Genomic DNA, 17,424 nt, shown 5'->3' on the forward strand with positions numbered 1-17,424 from the left:
TGTATTCATTTCCTGTGGCTACTGTAGCAAATTACCACAAAGTTCATAGCTTCAGACAACACAAATTTGTCTTCTTACAGTTCTGGAGGCCAGAAATCCACAATGAGTTTTAAGAGTCTAAGATCCAGGTGTTGGCAGGGCTGGTTCCTTCTGGAGGCTCAGGGAAGGATTCCTTCCTTGCCTTTTCCAGCTTCTAAGCTGCAACATTGCTTGGCTCCTGGCTGCATCATTCCAATCTCTGTCTCCTTCATCACACGGACTTCTCCTGCCTTGGACCTTCTTGCCTCCCTCTTATCAGGCCCCAGGCTCACCCAGACAGTCTAGGATCATCTCTCCATCTCAGGAGCCTTAACTTAATCACATCAGCAAAGTCTTTTTTGCCATGTACAGGAAAACCCACAGGTTCCAGGGAGGAGGACGTGGGTGTTTTGGGATGCCATTACTTTACCTACCACAGCCACCAGAGAGGATCTGACATGTCCCTTTAACTAGGAACCATTGTGAGGAGGTAGCCCAACCCAGGGACTACTTGGCAGACCATATGAAAATGGCGCATCAGAGCAGCATTAAACGTTTCTACCCAAAGCTTGTGCTAACTGTGCAAAGCGATCCAACCCAGCTCTTGCTCTCTGTTAAACATAGTCCACATCAGGAGCACAGGATGCTGCCCAGCCAACGTCTCTATCACTGCCTTATCTCCAGATCTAACAGGTACCTGATGAGGTTAGGCTATAACCTAGGAAACCTTAGGAAATATAACCCGCGGCATTTTCTCTCCTATGTCCCAGCCGCCGTCAGCCAATCCAGTGGACTCGCAGCCAAATTTGTCATCCACTGTCACATCCCTCAGTGGGGCTCTGACAAATGTGAAGAACAGCTTGAAGAGACCATCAAAAACTGCCTGTCAGCGGCGGAGGACAAGAAGCTAAAGTCCGTCGCGTTCCCGCCTTTCCCCAGCGGCAGGTAAGATGCAGTTCCCCTGAGTTGATTCCTCCAGCTTTTTCCCTGGAAATCAGCTGCTCCCCCACTTACATCTGATCTGGGTGTTACCAAGGGCTGCCAGCACAGCCAAGTATGCTGACCAGATGGCGGGGCAGAAAACCCAGTTTTCATCCTTCAGAACCCATGGGGAAGCGAGCCCACTGGCTCACAGGCAGCAGGTCTTCCCTGGCTGGGGCTAGCCCCACTGCCTCTTTGATGTTAAAGCCCCAGGAGGAAGGCAGCCCTGGGGAGGAGCGGGAGGCAGAGGCTAGCTGGTGTGTTTTTTTTGAGAGCCTTCCAGATTCAAAGTCCATATTCCCACCAGCTGTCCATGTCCAAGACACGTGATCAGAAAACGCCAGGCTCGAAGGCCTTGCTACTCAAAGTGTGGTCCATAGGCAGCAGTGACCGATGTCAGAATGCAGAATCTCAGGCCCCCATCTCCGACCTCTGGCTCCAGAATCCCCAGGGAATTCCATTGCTGCTCTGGGAGACTGCAGAGCCAGGAGTTCCAGGCTTTGACAAACACACCTAGAGAAGTGAAAATCTGTCCCTGAGTGATTGCTGAAAAGGAGGCTGGGCAATGACTGGATTGTCACAGATCCCAGCTGGGCATTGTTTCAGATATGTAATGAGGATATCTGCTGTCACATAAAACATATCTTCTCCCTTCATGCCCCTAGCCAATCTATTGCTTTAATTTTGAACACCCTCTCATCTTGAGAGCTGCCCTTTATAATATAGCTATGGTTTATAGTTGTGTCCTGGGAAGCCCAAGAGGAAAATAATGAGACCTAGGTTCCTGCTGTAATCATACGTCAACCTAGGCAAGCAGCATTGAGTCTTAGCAGTCCAGGCCCAGAGATGCTGTGAGATGCATTGTGTCATCAGTGGGCCCATGGCAGTGCTGTTCTGTACTGGAATACACACGAGTGGGAAGAATCCCTATTAACAGGCCCCTCCTGGACCTGCTCCAGAGGTCTTTGTGGCTGACCCCTAACGACCACTCTGGCTGTGTCCCTGGAAGCTGGTGCTGTGGCCTAACCTGGTGGATGGCACTATCAGTAGTTCCCTGGAACCTGGAGCCTTTAACAAACTTTCATCAACCCCGCCATGCCCAGAGTCACGATGCTGAAATTACATGGGCCTGTGCCTATGAAATATTAAGTGCATAAAAAAGGACTTATGAAGACAGGTTTGGAGCATACATTTTTGCCCTTTACTAAACAATCGGGTTAGTATATCAACCACTTTGGAGGGAGCTAATAAAACTTCTGTTTGCTTTTTTGAAGACCGGGTATTTTTAATGCTGAATGGCTAGCATTTTTAAAGCCAAGCTTGACTTGGTCAGGTGACATAGATTCAAATACAGGGAGCTGGCGCAGTGGCTCACGCCTGTAAATCCAAAAGCTTTGGGAGGCTGAGACAGGAGGATCACTTGAGGCCAGGAGTTCGAGACCAGCCTGGGCAACATAACAAGACCCGTCTCTACAAAAAATTAAAAACAAAAAAAAAATTTTTTTATAGGCACACGCCTGTAGTCCCAGCTACTTAGGAGGCTGAGGCAGGAGACAGATACCTTGAGCCCAGAGGTTTGAAGCTGCAGTGAGCTATGATCACACCACTGCACTCTAGCCTGAGTGATGGAGCAAGACTTTGCCTCTAAAAAAAAAAAACTACTTTAAAAAAAGTATAATAAAAAATAAAATACAGGGCACTCTTCACTTGGCCAGCCCTATGACCTTGACTAAAATCATTGTGCTTGGCAGGGCACGGTGGCTCACACCTGTAATCCCAGCACTTTGGGAGGCAAAGGCAGGCGAATCACCTGAGGTCAGGAGTTCAAGACCAGCCTAGCCAACATGGTGAAACCCTGTCTCTACTAAAAATACAAAAATTAGCCAGGCGTGGCGGTGCGCACTTGTAGTCCCAGCTGCTTGGGTTGCTGAGGCAGGAGAATCACTTGAACCCGGGAGGTGGAGGTTGCAGTGAGCCGAGATCGCGCCACTGCACTCCAGCCTGGGCAACAGAGACTCCATCTCAAAACAAATAAATTAATTAAATTAAATTAAATCATTGTCCCTCTCCGAGTCAGTGTGAAACCTATAAAGTGGGGGCAACATGCCCCACCTGCCACCCCCAGGCTGTCCCTTTGGCTAGGGTCAAAGGATATCATGCATGGACTAGCCCTGCACACAGTGAGGCCCCACCCAGTAAAAACAAAGGCACTTCATGCTCTCATGGGTCCCACGGACCAAAATGACATCAGCTCTTCTTTTGCTTTGGCACAGAAACTGCTTTCCCAAACAGACCGCGGCCCAGGTGACCCTCAAAGCCATCTCAGCCCACTTTGATGACTCGAGCGCATCCTCGCTGAAGAATGTGTACTTCCTGCTCTTCGACAGTGAGAGCATCGGCATCTACGTGCAGGAGATGGCCAAGCTCGATGCCAAGTAGCCGCCGAACTTTCCAGCAGGGATCAGAGGACGACCCGAGTCCCAAGAGTGGGGTTTTGCTTTTTAAAAGGAGAGAGGAGGGGTGATGGCGGGGGAATGGAGGGCGGCCGGGCAGGTCCTGCCGGCGCAGTGAGCCCTCTGCCCTTCACACTCTCCTCCAAAAGAGTCTCCGTCTGTAAGGAAGCAGGTCTCCGCGAGGGGTTTCTTTCCATGTGTTTTCCTCCTGTTGTTTTAGAACTTTTTTAAAAAAACAGACCTCGTTTTAGATTTATAGCATTGACTTTTACACACATTCACACAAGAAAAAAATCCTTTCAAAATTCTTAAATCTTCTGTTCCTCCTTTTTCCAAGGGAAGAGGGCAAAAAGTGGCCTGGGCTCTGTTGGTGTGCGTGTTCCGTGGCGGAGAGAAGAAAATGGGAAAGACATCTCACTGGTGCTTTTCTCTTTTGTTTTAGTGCCCCCGCCCCCACCCCTATAATATCTGTAACTACTCCTAAAAAGATTTTGCTTCAGGCTTTTTTTTGGTTTCGTTTTGTTTTTTTAAGAAAAAGAAAATGAAAGGAAAAAAATAAAAGATCCAGTGTCTTTCTTACAACATATTCTTTTATTGCAACATTTTCCTCAGTTTGGAAAACTGTGTCCCCACACGTAGGTCCTTCTAGAATTTTGTAAATCAATAGAACAAGGCCTGTCACTGACACACTGGGATTCCCACCTCGCTGGACCCCAGGTCAGATAGCACCAGGGCCTGTGTTTCTCAGACCAAAGGTCCTGCCTCTGGGAAGGTAGGCTTCCGTTCGTGGTCCATAAAGACAGATCCTTGGATGTAACCACCAGGGGAACAGCCATCCTCCAATAGAGGCACACGACTCACTTAGGCCTGGGTGACAGCCCCAATGGGATGGCCTGAGAACCCCAGAGAGGCTGGTGTCCCAAGGACTCTGCCCAAGTACCCAGAGGCCACCATCAAAAGGGAGCAGGGAGGGGCAGGGTGGGGAGGTAGGGCCTGAATTTCTTCAGATGAACTCATCAACCACTTCTGCTATGCAGATTTAACCCAGGCGGTCCCTGGATTGGAAGATCTCTCCCAAATAGAGGAGTCATTTATACACCATAACATAGTCGGTGACAGACATTAGTGCCCAGCTGGTCCTCCAGACGAGTGACCCTGGGGTTGGCCAGGAAACCAGAAGCACAAAACCACAAAGTCCCTGGAGGGCCCTCTCCCCATTCCCAGCATCAGCTGGAGTTTTGTCACTTACAAATCTGCCCATAAGTAACCTAGAAATATGCTGGGGGTCACCCGCAGAAACCCCCTCTGCTCGCTAATGGGTAAGCAGATGGCACCCCACAAAGAGTCACATTATCTGCCCTTCCTTAAACACCTCCGGTGGCTAGCAGGCCAGGCTGCAGTCTCAACCCCTGCTAGCCGTGTAAAAACACACTCTGTCAGGGTGGGGTAACCAGAAGGGAACATTTATCTAGCTCTTTCTTCTTAAATGAAACCTATGCTATGGAGTTAGGATCTAAAAGTGGAAATGTGCTGGCTGCAGTGGCTCACGCCTGGAATCCCAGCACTTCCAGAGGCCGAGATGAATGGATCACCTGAGGTCAGGTGTTCAAGACCAGCCTGGCCAACACGGTGAAACCCCGTCTCTACTAAAAAAAATACAAAAATTAGCCAGGCATGGTGGCACGCGCCTGTAGTCCCAGCTACTTGGGAGGCTAAGGCAAGAGAATCACGTGAACCCAGGAGGCATAGGTTGCAGTGAGCTGAGATCCTGCCACTGCACTCCAGCCTGGGTGACAGGGCGAGACTCTGTCTCAAATAAACAAACAAATAAAGTGGAAATGTAGGAAGGCCATGAGGCTTGAGGAGTACAGGGATTATGCTCCCGTTAGCAAATTGAAAACAAGGCTCCTGTGAAGTCCCTGGTTGTTGCAGAATGTATGGGCTCCCTGACCATGTGATGGCAGAGATTTGGGGTGAAGGGCATCTCCACCTCAGGTCCCTCCTTTGTTCTCAATGTGCAGCTCTCCTTCCTGCCCTCACAGACAGACACTGGCTACCAGAGCCCAGCTCTCTGCCCTACTCTGAGAGCTCTAAATGGCACACGTCATGACCACAAACACGTGCACATGCATGCACATCCCAGAGGAGGCAGGTGCAGAGGGAAGGCTGGCTGTGGCCTCCCCAGCACCATGCAGCCAGCACACATGAGCCGCTCAGCCAGTACCACGGCAAGCACACCTTCCAAACCCAGAAAGCATCCACTAAGGGGGGTATTTGTTTAATGCCTCTCTCTCTCCATTTTTGTTTTATACAAGTTGCATTTCTGGCCACCACATCATTGGCATCTTATTCCAGAAGAACAGCATTAGTTCTAGCACTTGCCAGGCGGGTGCCATGTGCCAAGCAGTCCGTATGCCCACCTGCTGCAGTAGCTCGTCTCCCGCCCGGCCTCTCCATCAGGGTGGAGACTGCTTCATGGTTTTCCAGCTTGTAGAGACGAACAGGTCCCGGCTCTTGGTCAGCCGAACCATGAGCCGGCCCACATAGAAGCCACTGATTTGGCCCACGCCGTCATTTCTCCCCATGGACAGGAGGAACGTCAGTGCACCTGCAAGCAGAGACACAGAAACCACCAGAAACTCATTGAACCTCCTGGGGCTGCACATCCCAGAGTGCCGATCCTTCCTGAGGCCTTCGGACTCAGGGCCGGAAATGTGAAATCGCTTTAGGAAGGTGGGTGAGGCCCTGATTTTTTTTTTTTTTTTTTGAGACAGAGTTTTGCTCTTGTTGCCCAGGCTGGAGTGCAATGGTGTGATCGTGGCTCACTGCAACCTCCACCTCCCGGGTTCAAGTGATTCTCCTGCCTCAGCCTCCCGAGTAGCTGGGATTACAGGCATGCATGACCACGCCTGGCTAATTTTGTATTTTTAGTAGAGATGGGGTTTCTCCATGTTGGTCAGGCTGGTCTCGAACTCCCGACCTCAGGTGATCTGCCCGCCTTGGCCTCCTAAAGTGCTGGGATTACAGGTGTGAGCCACCGCGCCCGGCCTATTTTTAAAGAGCTCTAGGGGGATGTTTCCATCACCAGCTTGGAGAGTTTGTTCTAGCGGCCAGGTATCTGATAGCCCAAAAAGGCTTCCCCATGTTTAACCCCAAACTCTCTTAAAACTGCAAAGCACATGGGGCCTCTCTTACCCGGCTTGTAGGCCTGGAGAGGCCGCTGCTTCACGGAGTTGACGATGTTGGCCACGGCGATGTTGGCGTGGAGGCCGGCAAGATAGGCCATCTTGGGCGTCCTCACGTCAGCACAGTCACCAATGGCGTAGACATTGCTGTGGCCCTCCACCTGGAGGTGCTCGTTCACTCTCAGAGCACCACTGCTGGCCAGTCTGCTCTCTGCCAGAAGAAATGACACTGAAACCAAGACACTGAGCTGCTGTGTTAAGTGGCCACCAGGAGGAGGTGAGGGCGAGCTCTAGACGCTGGTCAATAGGTGCTGGTCAGGTCACCCTCCTGAGGCATGACCACCCCCTGGAGGTGCCTGCTCTAGAGGCCACCCTCCCACCTAATTTATTCCCCACTGAAGTCTCTACCTCACAACTCTTCCTGCAGAGGCAAGGTTGCTGATGCCAGGGTGGAAATGGGTCAAAATACCAACAGGCCTCCTTTTAGAAATGTACACAACTCTCAACAAGCTACAATGATTAGCTGAGTCTTGAATTGACTTTTGAATGTAAGTGAGATTTTAAAAATAAATGCAGGCCAGGTGTGGTGGCTCATGCCTGTAATCCCAACTCTTTGGGAGGCTGAGGCGGCCAGATCACTTGAGGCCAGGAGCTCAAGACCAGTCTGGCCAACATGGTGAAACCCATCTCTACTAAAAATAGAAAAATTAGCCGGGCTTAGTGGCATGCAGCCGTAATCCCAGATATTCGGGAGGCTGAGGCACAAGAGTCGCCTGAACCCAGGAGGTGGAGGTTGCAGTAAGCCAAGATCACGCCACTGCACTCCCGCCTGGATGACAGAGCAAGACTCTGTCTCAAAAAACAAAAATAAAACTGAAGCATTAAAAATAAATGCAGAGCTTTAATAAATGGCAAACTGCTTTTTTAAAGGGACTTTTAAAAACTTGTATTTGAAAATACAACATTAGGACAATTTGGTATTAAATTCTGGGATCTCTGTCCATTATAAGCCCTCAATCTCACTGCTACACACAGCCTGGACTGGCTTCCTTTTCCTGGGATTGGATCATTACTTCTGCTGGACACAAGGCAGGAGCTCCTTGTCAGGGAAGGGCATTCGGGAGTAAATGACAGGGACTTGAGGACACAAAGCAACCACCAGGCCTGGCCACTGAGTCTCTTGCTCACAAATGGAGGCTTAAACACACATCAGTCCACCTCTGCCACCTCCAGCCAGCTAAATACGCAAATACTGAGCTTTAAGAAACGAGGCCATGTTACCAACCCCACTCCCTAGTCAATCCAAGCTCAAGAGACCAAATGTTTTGATCTGGGTTTGGGGACAGCAGCACGCCTGCAGAGAGAGGAAGGCCTGACCCTGAATTTCCTCTGTCCCCAGGTGAGGGGGAAAGAAACAGAACACCAACCTTTGTCATCTCTCTGACGCCTGTTCCCACCTCTTACCACTAGGGGGCGGCCCTAATTTCAGAAGATTCTGGTCACCTTGGCCACCTGGGGCTGAGCCATCGTCACAGCTGAGAAGAGCTCAGCAAGGGTGGCCCCTCACTGAATTTAAAGTCTGAGCTGGGAAGAAAGGGGGAAGGCAGCAAGGTGTGGACTCCTAGGGGCAAGCACTGCAGGGCATTCAGAGGGTGCTGGAGAGCAAGGAGGCATGGGGGAAGCCCGGCTGGGCACCTGCTCACCAAACGCGTTGCGGTAGGCGGAGCTGTTGATCTTGATGCCGGTGCAGAGAATCACCAGGTTGGTGGCCACCTCTGTGCCTTTGTCCGTCTGCACCTTGATGTACTCTCGATACTCATTGAGAGGCAGCTCCTCCAGATTGCTCACCCGCTCACCTAGAAGGGGGTTCATGACCAGGAGGCTGGTGGGGGCGGGGACCCCATCAAGCCTGGGCCCCAAGCCAAGACTGACCCTGGGGAGGGCCTGGACCTCTGGGGCCCAACTGGGCAATGGCTGCACCCCATCTTCCCACCATGCCCCTCCCTCAGTCCACTCCATGCCCCACAAAGCAGATCTGGACATCTGGCCCCAAGGGGTCCAGCTGGAGAAAAGTTCCAAGAAGGCCCTGGAGGGAAGCGAGGCTGTTTCCCAAGAAGTTCTCAGAAAAGCTGTTTAACGGAAAACCTCAGACGTGCCTCTTTGAGTGCCAGCCATGCCATCCTAATCAGGCAGGACAAGCGCTCCAAGTGCACCACGACAAAGCGGAAAGCCAGAGAAAGAGAAGCCAGCTCACTACACTCACTGCCTAAAGTGACAGTGACAGCAGCACTCCACAGCCAGTTACCAAAAGGAGGCTGAGGCAGCCATGCAGGCCCTTCACAGGGCAGGTGCCTCACACTCCCGCAAACAGTGAGGAGGCTGGGGCCCCATGCAGTGAAGTGTAGGGGCCACAGCACCGGAAGAGAACCCCACTCTCCAGCGTTTGCTGGGTGGGTCTCACCCCCTGCTCTACAAGAAGGCCACACTCCTCACCACTCTCAAAACATAAACCAATAAACCTATTCCCTCGACCACAGAGACATACTATTTGGGGCAAATCCTTCAGATGCACTTAAGAAAAATCATTCAGCAGACAGGCATACCACCGTCTGCACTGCATCCAAAGCAATAACCAGGACATGGAAATCCTGTAAGTACCAGGCCCTCTTCCCTGACCGGGGACAGGCACAACTTCCAGCTGCACAAGGCTCAGACGGGCTTTGATGCTCATGGCCGCTTCTGAGTGCTTCATGCTCCACCCCAGGACACAGTGGAAAAGAGAGAGCCTGGGGTGGACCATAGCCACCCACCTGCTGGAAGCAGTGACCAAGCCTCCAAGCCACATCTCACCAGGCCAGGGCAGGGCAGGGAGGGAGGTGAGGGTGCACGTACTCAGCAGCAGCTGCACGCCCTTCCGGAGAAGGATCTCCTTCACTTCCTGCCGGACGGAGGGCAGGAGCTCCTTGTCAGCCAGGGCCACTTGGGAGTGAATGAGAGTGACCTGAGGACAAAACGACCACAGGGCCTGAGAAGGAGCCCCCGAGTCTTCAAACACAAACATTGCACAAACGTCCACCTCCACTCGTACCTTCAGGTTACAGATGAGGAAACTGAAGCTCCAGAGAAGTAATCTGTCCAATGCCAGGACCAATTAGTGGTGAGCTGGGCTTAAGCCCACATGTTCTAGACTAGGACTCTCAGTACCCTCCTGCCACACCCAGGCCAGAGGACTACCAATATGCCAACACGTCACAACCTACACCTTACCTAGGGCCACCTGAAAAATTATCTTCAAGCATCCTTGGGCACTTATAATTATACAAGCCATGGACATTCCAACAGTCAATCAGGCTGATGTCAACATTAAAGCTTGTTTAAAATTAGCGCTTCCAGGCATATCTGCTTGCTGTCTGGGACAAAACAGGGAAGCGTCCCGGGCACCTCATGTTGCAATCATGTTCAAAGACTGGGCTTTGATATCAAATTGCCTGGGTTGAAATCCCATCTCTGATACTCACTTGGACACCTCCAAAAGGCTCACTAACATGGGCACAATAGCCCCACTCATAGGAATTTTGTAATGATGAGCAAAAAAATATGTATAAAGCATGTAACTCAGCACATATTAAGTCCTTAATAAAGGGTGGCTGCCACTACCCTTATTGTCTACAAATCCTAAACATGTGGATATTTTACTGAGTTACTTGAAGTTTTTTACTACTTCAGACTGGTCTGACCCCTGTGAAATAAGAAGAAATGTATATATTGGTCTCTGCCCCCAGTTCCTGATGCAGAGCTCTTAAAACCCTTGTAAATTGGGGTATTAAGAGAGAATCATTTGTTCTAATATTTGGTCCTCATTGCCAGTTCTTGATAGAGAGCTCCTGAGATCTTTGTAATGTCCTGAGTGATGGGAGGGTCTGACACAGAGCTCCTAACTCCTTGGATGTTCCCGGGTGATGGGAGCATCTTTTGTTCTAATGAAGTTACTCCTGATGGGCTCCTGGATGATCGCTGGTCACCAGAGAGACCAAGCCAGCTTAGAAGTCTGGAACTTTCAGCTCCAGGGACAAGAGAGGGGCTGGAGATTGAGGTCATAATCAACCTTGCCTACCTGATGAATCCTCCATAAAAATCCCTAAAGTACGGGGTCCAGAGGGCTTCCAGGTTGGTGAACATGTCCACATGCCAGGACAGTGGTGCACCCCAACTCCATGGGGACAGAATCCCCTGTGCTCAGGACCCTTCTAGACCACACCCTATGTGCCCCTTCATCTGAATGTTCATTTTTATCCTTTAAAACATCCTTCGTCATAAATCAGCAACAGCAAGTAAACTGTCTCCCTGGCTTCCATCAGCTGCTCTAGCAAATTATTTAACCCAAGGAGAGAGTCATGAGAATCTCTATCTTGTAGCCAAGTGGGACAGAAGCATGGGTAAGCTGGGGACTTATGGACTTGCAACTGGTGTTTGAAGTTGGGGCAGGATCGTGGGACTGAGCCCTTGACCTGTGGGGTCGGCACTAACACCAGGTAGTGTCAGAATTGAATTGAATTGTAGGAGACCTAGCTGGTGTCAGAGAATTGGTCAGCGGGGGAAAAACCCCACACATGTTATCCCAGAAGTGTGGAGTGAGTAGGGAGAAAAACAGTTTGGTTTTTCCCTATAGAATCCTCATAAATCAAAATGAATGAATTGTAACTGTATCAACCACGCATCATAATTTCCAACAACTTGTCAGAGAACAGCCATATAATTAAATTATCCTCTATTGATTTTTCTTTTCAAAACCAACCTGCCTTTCCCTGAGGAAAAAAGATCCATTCACAGGCCCCACGTGGCTCTCAGAAGCCGATCTGGCTTCAACCGCAAGCAAGCTCTCGCCTAGAGAACCTGTAATGACGTTTATCACTCCGCCCTTGCCAAGCCTGGACAGGGTGCCAGGATTTCCTCTTTCTCGCTAGGTTGCCCAGTAGGATCTCTGTCTTTTGAGCATGAGAAAGCAACAGGGCAGGCTGATGTCCCCTCCCTGTTACCACCCATGGGCAGAAGGCAGTGCTATTCAGTCATCCCCCAGTGTGGGCAGAAAGGGCTGTGCTGCGGGCTCCCCACCACCATGCGGCTGCTCAGAGCAGGGGCTACCATATCAGGCAGAGACCAAAGCAATAACTGAAGGTGTCTTTGTCCAAGCTGGTTGTCAGCAAGAGGTAATCAAATATACATTTATATCACAAGGGCCTGAATTCTGAAGGCGACACAGAAGTTCGGCTTTTGCAAGGTATCGCCCCTGGGCTTGATCCTCCAGGTTGGAGCAGAGGGCAGGACCTTTCCTTGAGAAAGGACACACCCTGAGCAGCTCCGTAAGGTCAGGTGCTGCAGGATCCCAGCTCTGCAGGAAAAATCCCCTATAGAATCGCACCTTGGCACAAAACAGAAATACACACTCCCAGTTCATGTGAATAGAGCTCCAGACTTCTCTGCCCTGAACGAATTCCTGATGTTCTTAAGATAATGCAGAAAAAAGCCAACCACTTAGAGCTCCAAGGCAAGGCAGCCTGGCCCACCTCTTTCTCAGGATATTCTGTTTTAATCTCTGCTGCCATCTCCACTCCAGCCGAGCCTCCTCCCACCACCACGATGAACCGTGAGCGCTGGACCTGGAGAAGAGGACATGTGAAACAGGAACATATGAAACACACCTACACATCCACCCCTGTCTGCTGGTTCAGCCTGTGGTGTGGCTCCCTGGGTCAAAGGAGGGCAGAGAACCCTTTCCACATTTTGGGTCCAAATGTGCTTTCTCCCACCCACCTCGCAGAATTGCTGTGGAAACTGACTGAGATCGTGGATTTAAGCCTGCTCTACAAAACACAGAGCCTTGTGAAAACAGGAGCAGAGAGGACCCATGAAAAGCCCCAGGAGAGGCTACATACCAAGAGCAACATGAGCAGGTCTAGGGTGCTCACGTCCTGGCTCCAGCAGCAAGTTCAAGGTCTCTTCCCAGGAAAGTCTCTTCCTAGTGACTCTCCAACTCTATGGCTACAGCCAGCAGCTCTGAGTACCCCCGTGGCCTCCCAGCTGTGGGCCTAGGCATCCCCATGGCTGTCCTCCCGTCTGCCCGCACTGCCCCATGCCTTCAGTGCACAGCTCACCTGCCTCACCATGTCCTCATAGGCCTGGATAGCGGCCTGCTGGCTGGAAACCTCATTAAACTTGCCCGGGAAGGGCCCAGTGCTGCCCGTGGCCAGGATAAGATGAGAGAAGGGGAGGGCCTGGGAGAGACCAAAAAGAAAAATGGATGAAGGTAGGGCAAAGCAGGGCAGGCCTAGGCCTCTGCATCCTACTCCCGGCCTGCCAGCCAGAATAAACCAGGCAAAGAGGCCCCTCTAGGCACCCGAGGCAGCCCCCGTAGGCTGCCTGCCCAGGCCCTGCAGAGGGCCCTTGAGCCAGCTGGCAGCCAGGCTGGCCCTCACTCACCTCGCCGCCCTGCAGCAGCACCGTCTGGTTCTTCAGGTCTATCCCCACCACCAGCCCCTGCCGGAAGTTGTCCTTGAAAGTCACCGAGTAAGAAATGAATGTCTTTTTGGCGAACCCTGGGGAAGGGACACAGAAGAGGTCATAGGGCAGAGCCAGGCTGCCCACGAGAAGCCAGAGTGACTCAGAACCTTTCACGAGCTGCACACCAACAGGGGCGCCCTTGACCAAAGAGTCGGGCCGTTAGGTATGCCTGGGATACCCCTACTTCCTAAAACGCCAATCTGGGCCTCAGACCCTCAGAAAAGCTCAAGCTTTTACTTCTAGGGTCTCGTTATGGTGGCTACTTAAGACCAAAGACCTTGAGCTTCTCCAGAACTTGTCTGATAGTGGAATGCAGGCACTTTGCCCTAAATGGAGAAAACCACCCCCAGCCCTAAAATCAAGCCCCAGAGCAGAGACAAGACCCCCCTCACGGAGACAGCCCCAGACAGGAGCACATTACCTGTCTCCACGGAGGCTCGGAGGGCAGCCACATTGTGGTGGAAGGAGTCCTTCATGTCCACCAGCATGAAGGGGACGTTCAGGGCCTGCAGCTGGCTGGCTGCTGCGATCCCGCCAAAGCCCCCACCCACAATCACCACGTGCAGAGCTCCTGATTCCACTGAGACCTGGGACCCCATCTTGAACCAGGCACTGCTGGGAAGAAAGAGGAGAGCACATCAGAGTCAGGTGGCTGGGAGGGCTGGGAGGACCCACAGTGAGAGAGGCCTCGATCATGAATTGACCTTTTTAGATGAGGTAAATCTTTGATTAATGAAACTCCAATTTTATAAAATTTTAATTAAATTCAGAAGGAACAAGGGGGTATCCCACTTCCAGCCCATCCCCCAAACACCCAGTTCCCTTCTCCAGAGGCATCCACTGTTACATAACAAGTTTGGATGACTCCTTCCAGAGATAGTTTATGAACCTATGATCCCAATTATTTTTTGCACCCATTAAACAAAGTGTTCTGCACTTTTGTCTTTTACTTGATATATTTCATCAAAGACTTTTGGGAGAGATTGTAGTGGGGCAGGAGGAAAAAAAAGACTTTTGAAGAGGGGAATAATGTTCACTCAACAACATACATGAATTGAACTCCTGCTTTTTGACACACTCTGTATTGTGTATCCTGTGGTCAGACAGGAAGATATGGTCCCTGCCCTTATAAGGGCAGACCTTACAAAGTCAAAGAACCAGGTAGGCAATGTCAATGATGTGGGAAGCTGAGAAAACGTACAATAACAAGAAACAGCGGGCACACCTGTGGGGAACTGGCAAGCATAGGCCACATCTAAAGGAACAACAAAAAATATTCTTTAAGCACTGCACTAAACAAACACTGCAACCAGATTCGGCCCAGCTCACAGGTCACCAACTTAATGTCCAGGTCTAAGGAGGTCAATTAGCAGGTTACGACAAGAATCCTGCAAAATTCTGCTGCTAGGGTTTGAATATGTCTCCCAAAAAGGAACAGTGTTGAGAGGTGGGGCCTAATCGGAGGTGTTTGGGTCATAAGGTCTCCACCCTCATGAGCAGATTAATACCAATTATAAAAGGGCCTCTGAGGCTGCAAGTTCAAGCTCTTCCTCTCTCTCACTCTCTCTTTTGCCTTCCACCATGGGATGACTCAGCATGAAGGCCCTCACCAGACACTGGGCCCTTCATATTGGACTTCCCAGCCTCCAGAACGATGAGCCGATACATTTCTGTTCATTATAATTACCTAGTCTGTGGTATTCTGCTGTAGCAGCAGAAAACAGACTAAGACAAATGTGGTGTGAACTAAGACTGTGATCATAGAGTAGGAAGGAGGGGCCACAGCCGTATGCTACAATGCCTGGCTAATTTTTTAATTACTTGTAGAGATGGGGCTGGGTGTAGCAGCTCACGCCTGTAATCCCAGCACTTTGGGAGGCTGAGGCAGGAGGATCTTTTGAGCCCAGGAGTCCCAGACCAGCCTGGGTAACATAGAGAGACTCTATCTCTACAAAAAAAAAAAAAAAAGCCAGGCATGGTGATGTGCACCTGTAGTCCCAGCTAATTGGGAGGCTGAGGTGGGAGGACCACTTGAGCCGGGGAGGTCAAGGCTGCAGTGAGCCATAACTGTGCCACTGCACTCCAGCCTGGGCCACAGAGTGAGACCCCATCTCAAAAAAATAAAGCAATAAAAATAATAAATATTGATAGAGATGGGGTCTCCCTTTGTTGCCCAGGCTGGTCTCAAACTCCTGGGCTCAAGTGATCCTCCCACCTCAACCTCCCAAAGTGCTGGGATTACAGGCATGAGCCACCGCACCCAGTCCCCATTTCTTTTTATGACCTCAAGATGGTATATAAGCTTCTGTACCTCTTTTGGGGGTTGGGTCTTCCTTCTGAAGGCTCCTGTGTATACACACATTAAATAAATTTATATTTTTATATTTGTATAAAGTTGCCTTTTATCCAACTCAACAGCCTTGACCCCCTACAGCAGCAAAGTTGCCTGGGCTCCCCAAGCCAGCCTGGAAGGCTGGTAAACAGGGTCACCTGGTGCATCCCAGAGTCTGCCCCAGACAGGGGAGGGCCCAGGGGCTGGCCTGGGGCTGCACCAGAGGCCTTGTCTCCAGCCCAGCAGAACCCCAAATTAGGAAGCTTGCAGTGTGGGCCTCAGGCAGGCAGAGGGCTGCTGGTGTGGGAGGAGCCGCGTAGCCCATTGAGGGGCACTCTTGACTGCAGCTGAGACCCTAAGAGGTGACAGGCAATCAACCCTCCTCCTGGCCTGTGCTGAGCCCTAAAGAGAGGCAGAAATAAGCCAGGCTGCTGGGGGGAGATGCTGAGAAAAAGAGACAAACCTCACACTATACAGAAAGCAGCCCGAGAGGTTCAACAGCTGCGGTGGGCTTCAGGAAGGGGGACTGGAGGGGGTGTCAGCGAAGGAGGAAGTAGACTCTGAGGTCAACCTTGAAGGACAGACATCAAGCCACTGAACAGCCTCATAAAGAAGTGTGTTCCAGCTCATCTGGAACCCTCAGGCCACTGGAAGGCCACTGCACTGCCCTGATCATCTTTGCAGGCCTGGGGCACAGCCCCTTCCCTCTCTGGGCCTCAATTTACCCCCTATAATGGGAGGGGACTATAAGGCCCAACCGGCTATAATATCCTGAGATGTCCTCGTACGCACTGGTTTCCAAGACATGGTGGTGGTTCCCCAAGACGGTCCCCAAATCATCCCATACTTATGGGACAGCTTTTGGTTAGAACTCTGGGCACTGTTCCCATTGGTGTTCAAATGCCCACTACCTAACTTCTCCCCTGGGGAAGGACAGTATAGCGGAGGGAGGGCACTGACACAATGGATTGGAGGGGATTTAAAGTTGTTTCTCATGGGTCAAATGGTCCCCAAAGCATTGAGGCTTGAACATACCCATTTTACAGATGAGGAAGCTGAGCCCTAGTAGTGATTAGGACCCAAGACAAGCCCCCCAGCAGGCAGGGCCACCCTGGCTCCTCTAAGCTCTCAGAAGGGTTGTCTAGAGCTAATCCCAAGCGTACCTCAGGCTGAATCTGCCAACTGGGCCAGAAGGGAATGTCTCCTAGGGACCAGGACCCAGGAGGGCCCACAGGCCCAGCCAGAGGTAGCAGTGAACACTAGCAGCTACGCAGGGCCTGAGAATGTAGGCAGTGATGAGGCAGGCCGTGAGTGGCGTGTGTTTCACCAGCCCCTGGCAGCGTGGAACCCTCTGTGCTGGGTCCTACCCTTGGGGCTGTCAGCCAGGGATGAGGTCAAGAAAACACCCAGAAAGCCCCACTTCCAAGTTAAGCTGGGCATGGCCCCTGAGAGAGGCTACACAGCTGGCCGGGGATAGGGATAGGGGAGTCCACTGTGCATCAGGTCACACTGGAGCACCCAGGGACACTCAAAAAGGACAGCCTAGAGCCCTGAAAAAGAGCTGAGATCAGGGGGCCTTCCTAGCAGAGGAAACAACTTGGGCCAGAGGCCCAGTGGCAGGAAGGGAGGAGGCAGGTAGAGTTCAGGGCACCTGTGGCAGAAGGCGGAGAGGCTTCGAGGACCAGTGACAGGGGCAGACATACAGACAGCCTGCCATGCCAGGGCAGCTTTGACAACCAGGTGGACATACAAGCCTGCCCCGGGCCCTTCATGGGGTTTCTTCCAGGGAAAGAAAGTCTAGTGACCCCAGAGTGGACCTCAGGGGCAATGAGTTGACCAAAGGAGCTGAGCCCTTGACCCCCAGGCCCCTAGGATCATTAACCTGCTTCCCCGAAAG

The 17,424-nt window shown here is 51.4% G+C and overlaps 2 protein-coding genes across 8 annotated transcripts in view; one reads left to right on the top strand and one right to left on the bottom strand.

Moving 5' to 3' along the window:
• The window catches only part of MACROH2A2 (macroH2A.2 histone), a 59,924-nt gene extending 55,911 nt beyond the window's left edge, over positions 1–4,013 (top strand). Inside the window, exons 8-9 of the mRNA XM_055274559.2 lie at positions 789–963; positions 3,273–4,013. Of these exons, the coding sequence (XP_055130534.1) occupies positions 789–963; positions 3,273–3,438 (341 nt within the window). The 3' untranslated portion in view covers positions 3,439–4,013. The remainder of the gene's footprint in view (positions 1–788; positions 964–3,272) is intronic.
• The window catches only part of AIFM2 (apoptosis inducing factor mitochondria associated 2), a 33,323-nt gene that overhangs the window by 10,661 nt on the left and 5,238 nt on the right, over positions 1–17,424 (bottom strand). For 2 of the 7 annotated variants that reach the window (XM_063637189.1, XM_063637186.1), the window contains exons 2-9: positions 13,617–13,810; positions 13,115–13,230; positions 12,790–12,909; positions 12,202–12,294; positions 9,530–9,638; positions 8,341–8,493; positions 6,648–6,848; positions 4,025–6,060 (exon numbers count right to left, since the gene is read on the bottom strand). In XM_063637189.1, coding sequence (XP_063493259.1) covers positions 5,909–6,060; positions 6,648–6,848; positions 8,341–8,493; positions 9,530–9,638; positions 12,202–12,294; positions 12,790–12,909; positions 13,115–13,230; positions 13,617–13,794 — 1,122 coding nt within the window. In that variant the 5' untranslated portion in view covers positions 13,795–13,810 and the 3' untranslated portion in view covers positions 4,025–5,908. Of the gene's footprint in view, positions 1–2,177; positions 3,675–4,024; positions 6,061–6,647; positions 6,849–8,340; positions 8,494–9,529; positions 9,639–12,201; positions 12,295–12,789; positions 12,910–13,114; positions 13,231–13,616; positions 13,811–17,424 lie in introns of those variants that run through there. The other 5 variants (XM_055274552.2, XM_055274558.2, XM_063637188.1 and 2 more) reach the window with 4 other exon arrangements.

Source organism: Symphalangus syndactylus, chromosome 4 (assembly GCF_028878055.3).
Source record: "Symphalangus syndactylus isolate Jambi chromosome 4, NHGRI_mSymSyn1-v2.1_pri, whole genome shotgun sequence".
In the NCBI taxonomy this organism is placed as follows: domain Eukaryota; kingdom Metazoa; phylum Chordata; class Mammalia; order Primates; family Hylobatidae; genus Symphalangus; species Symphalangus syndactylus.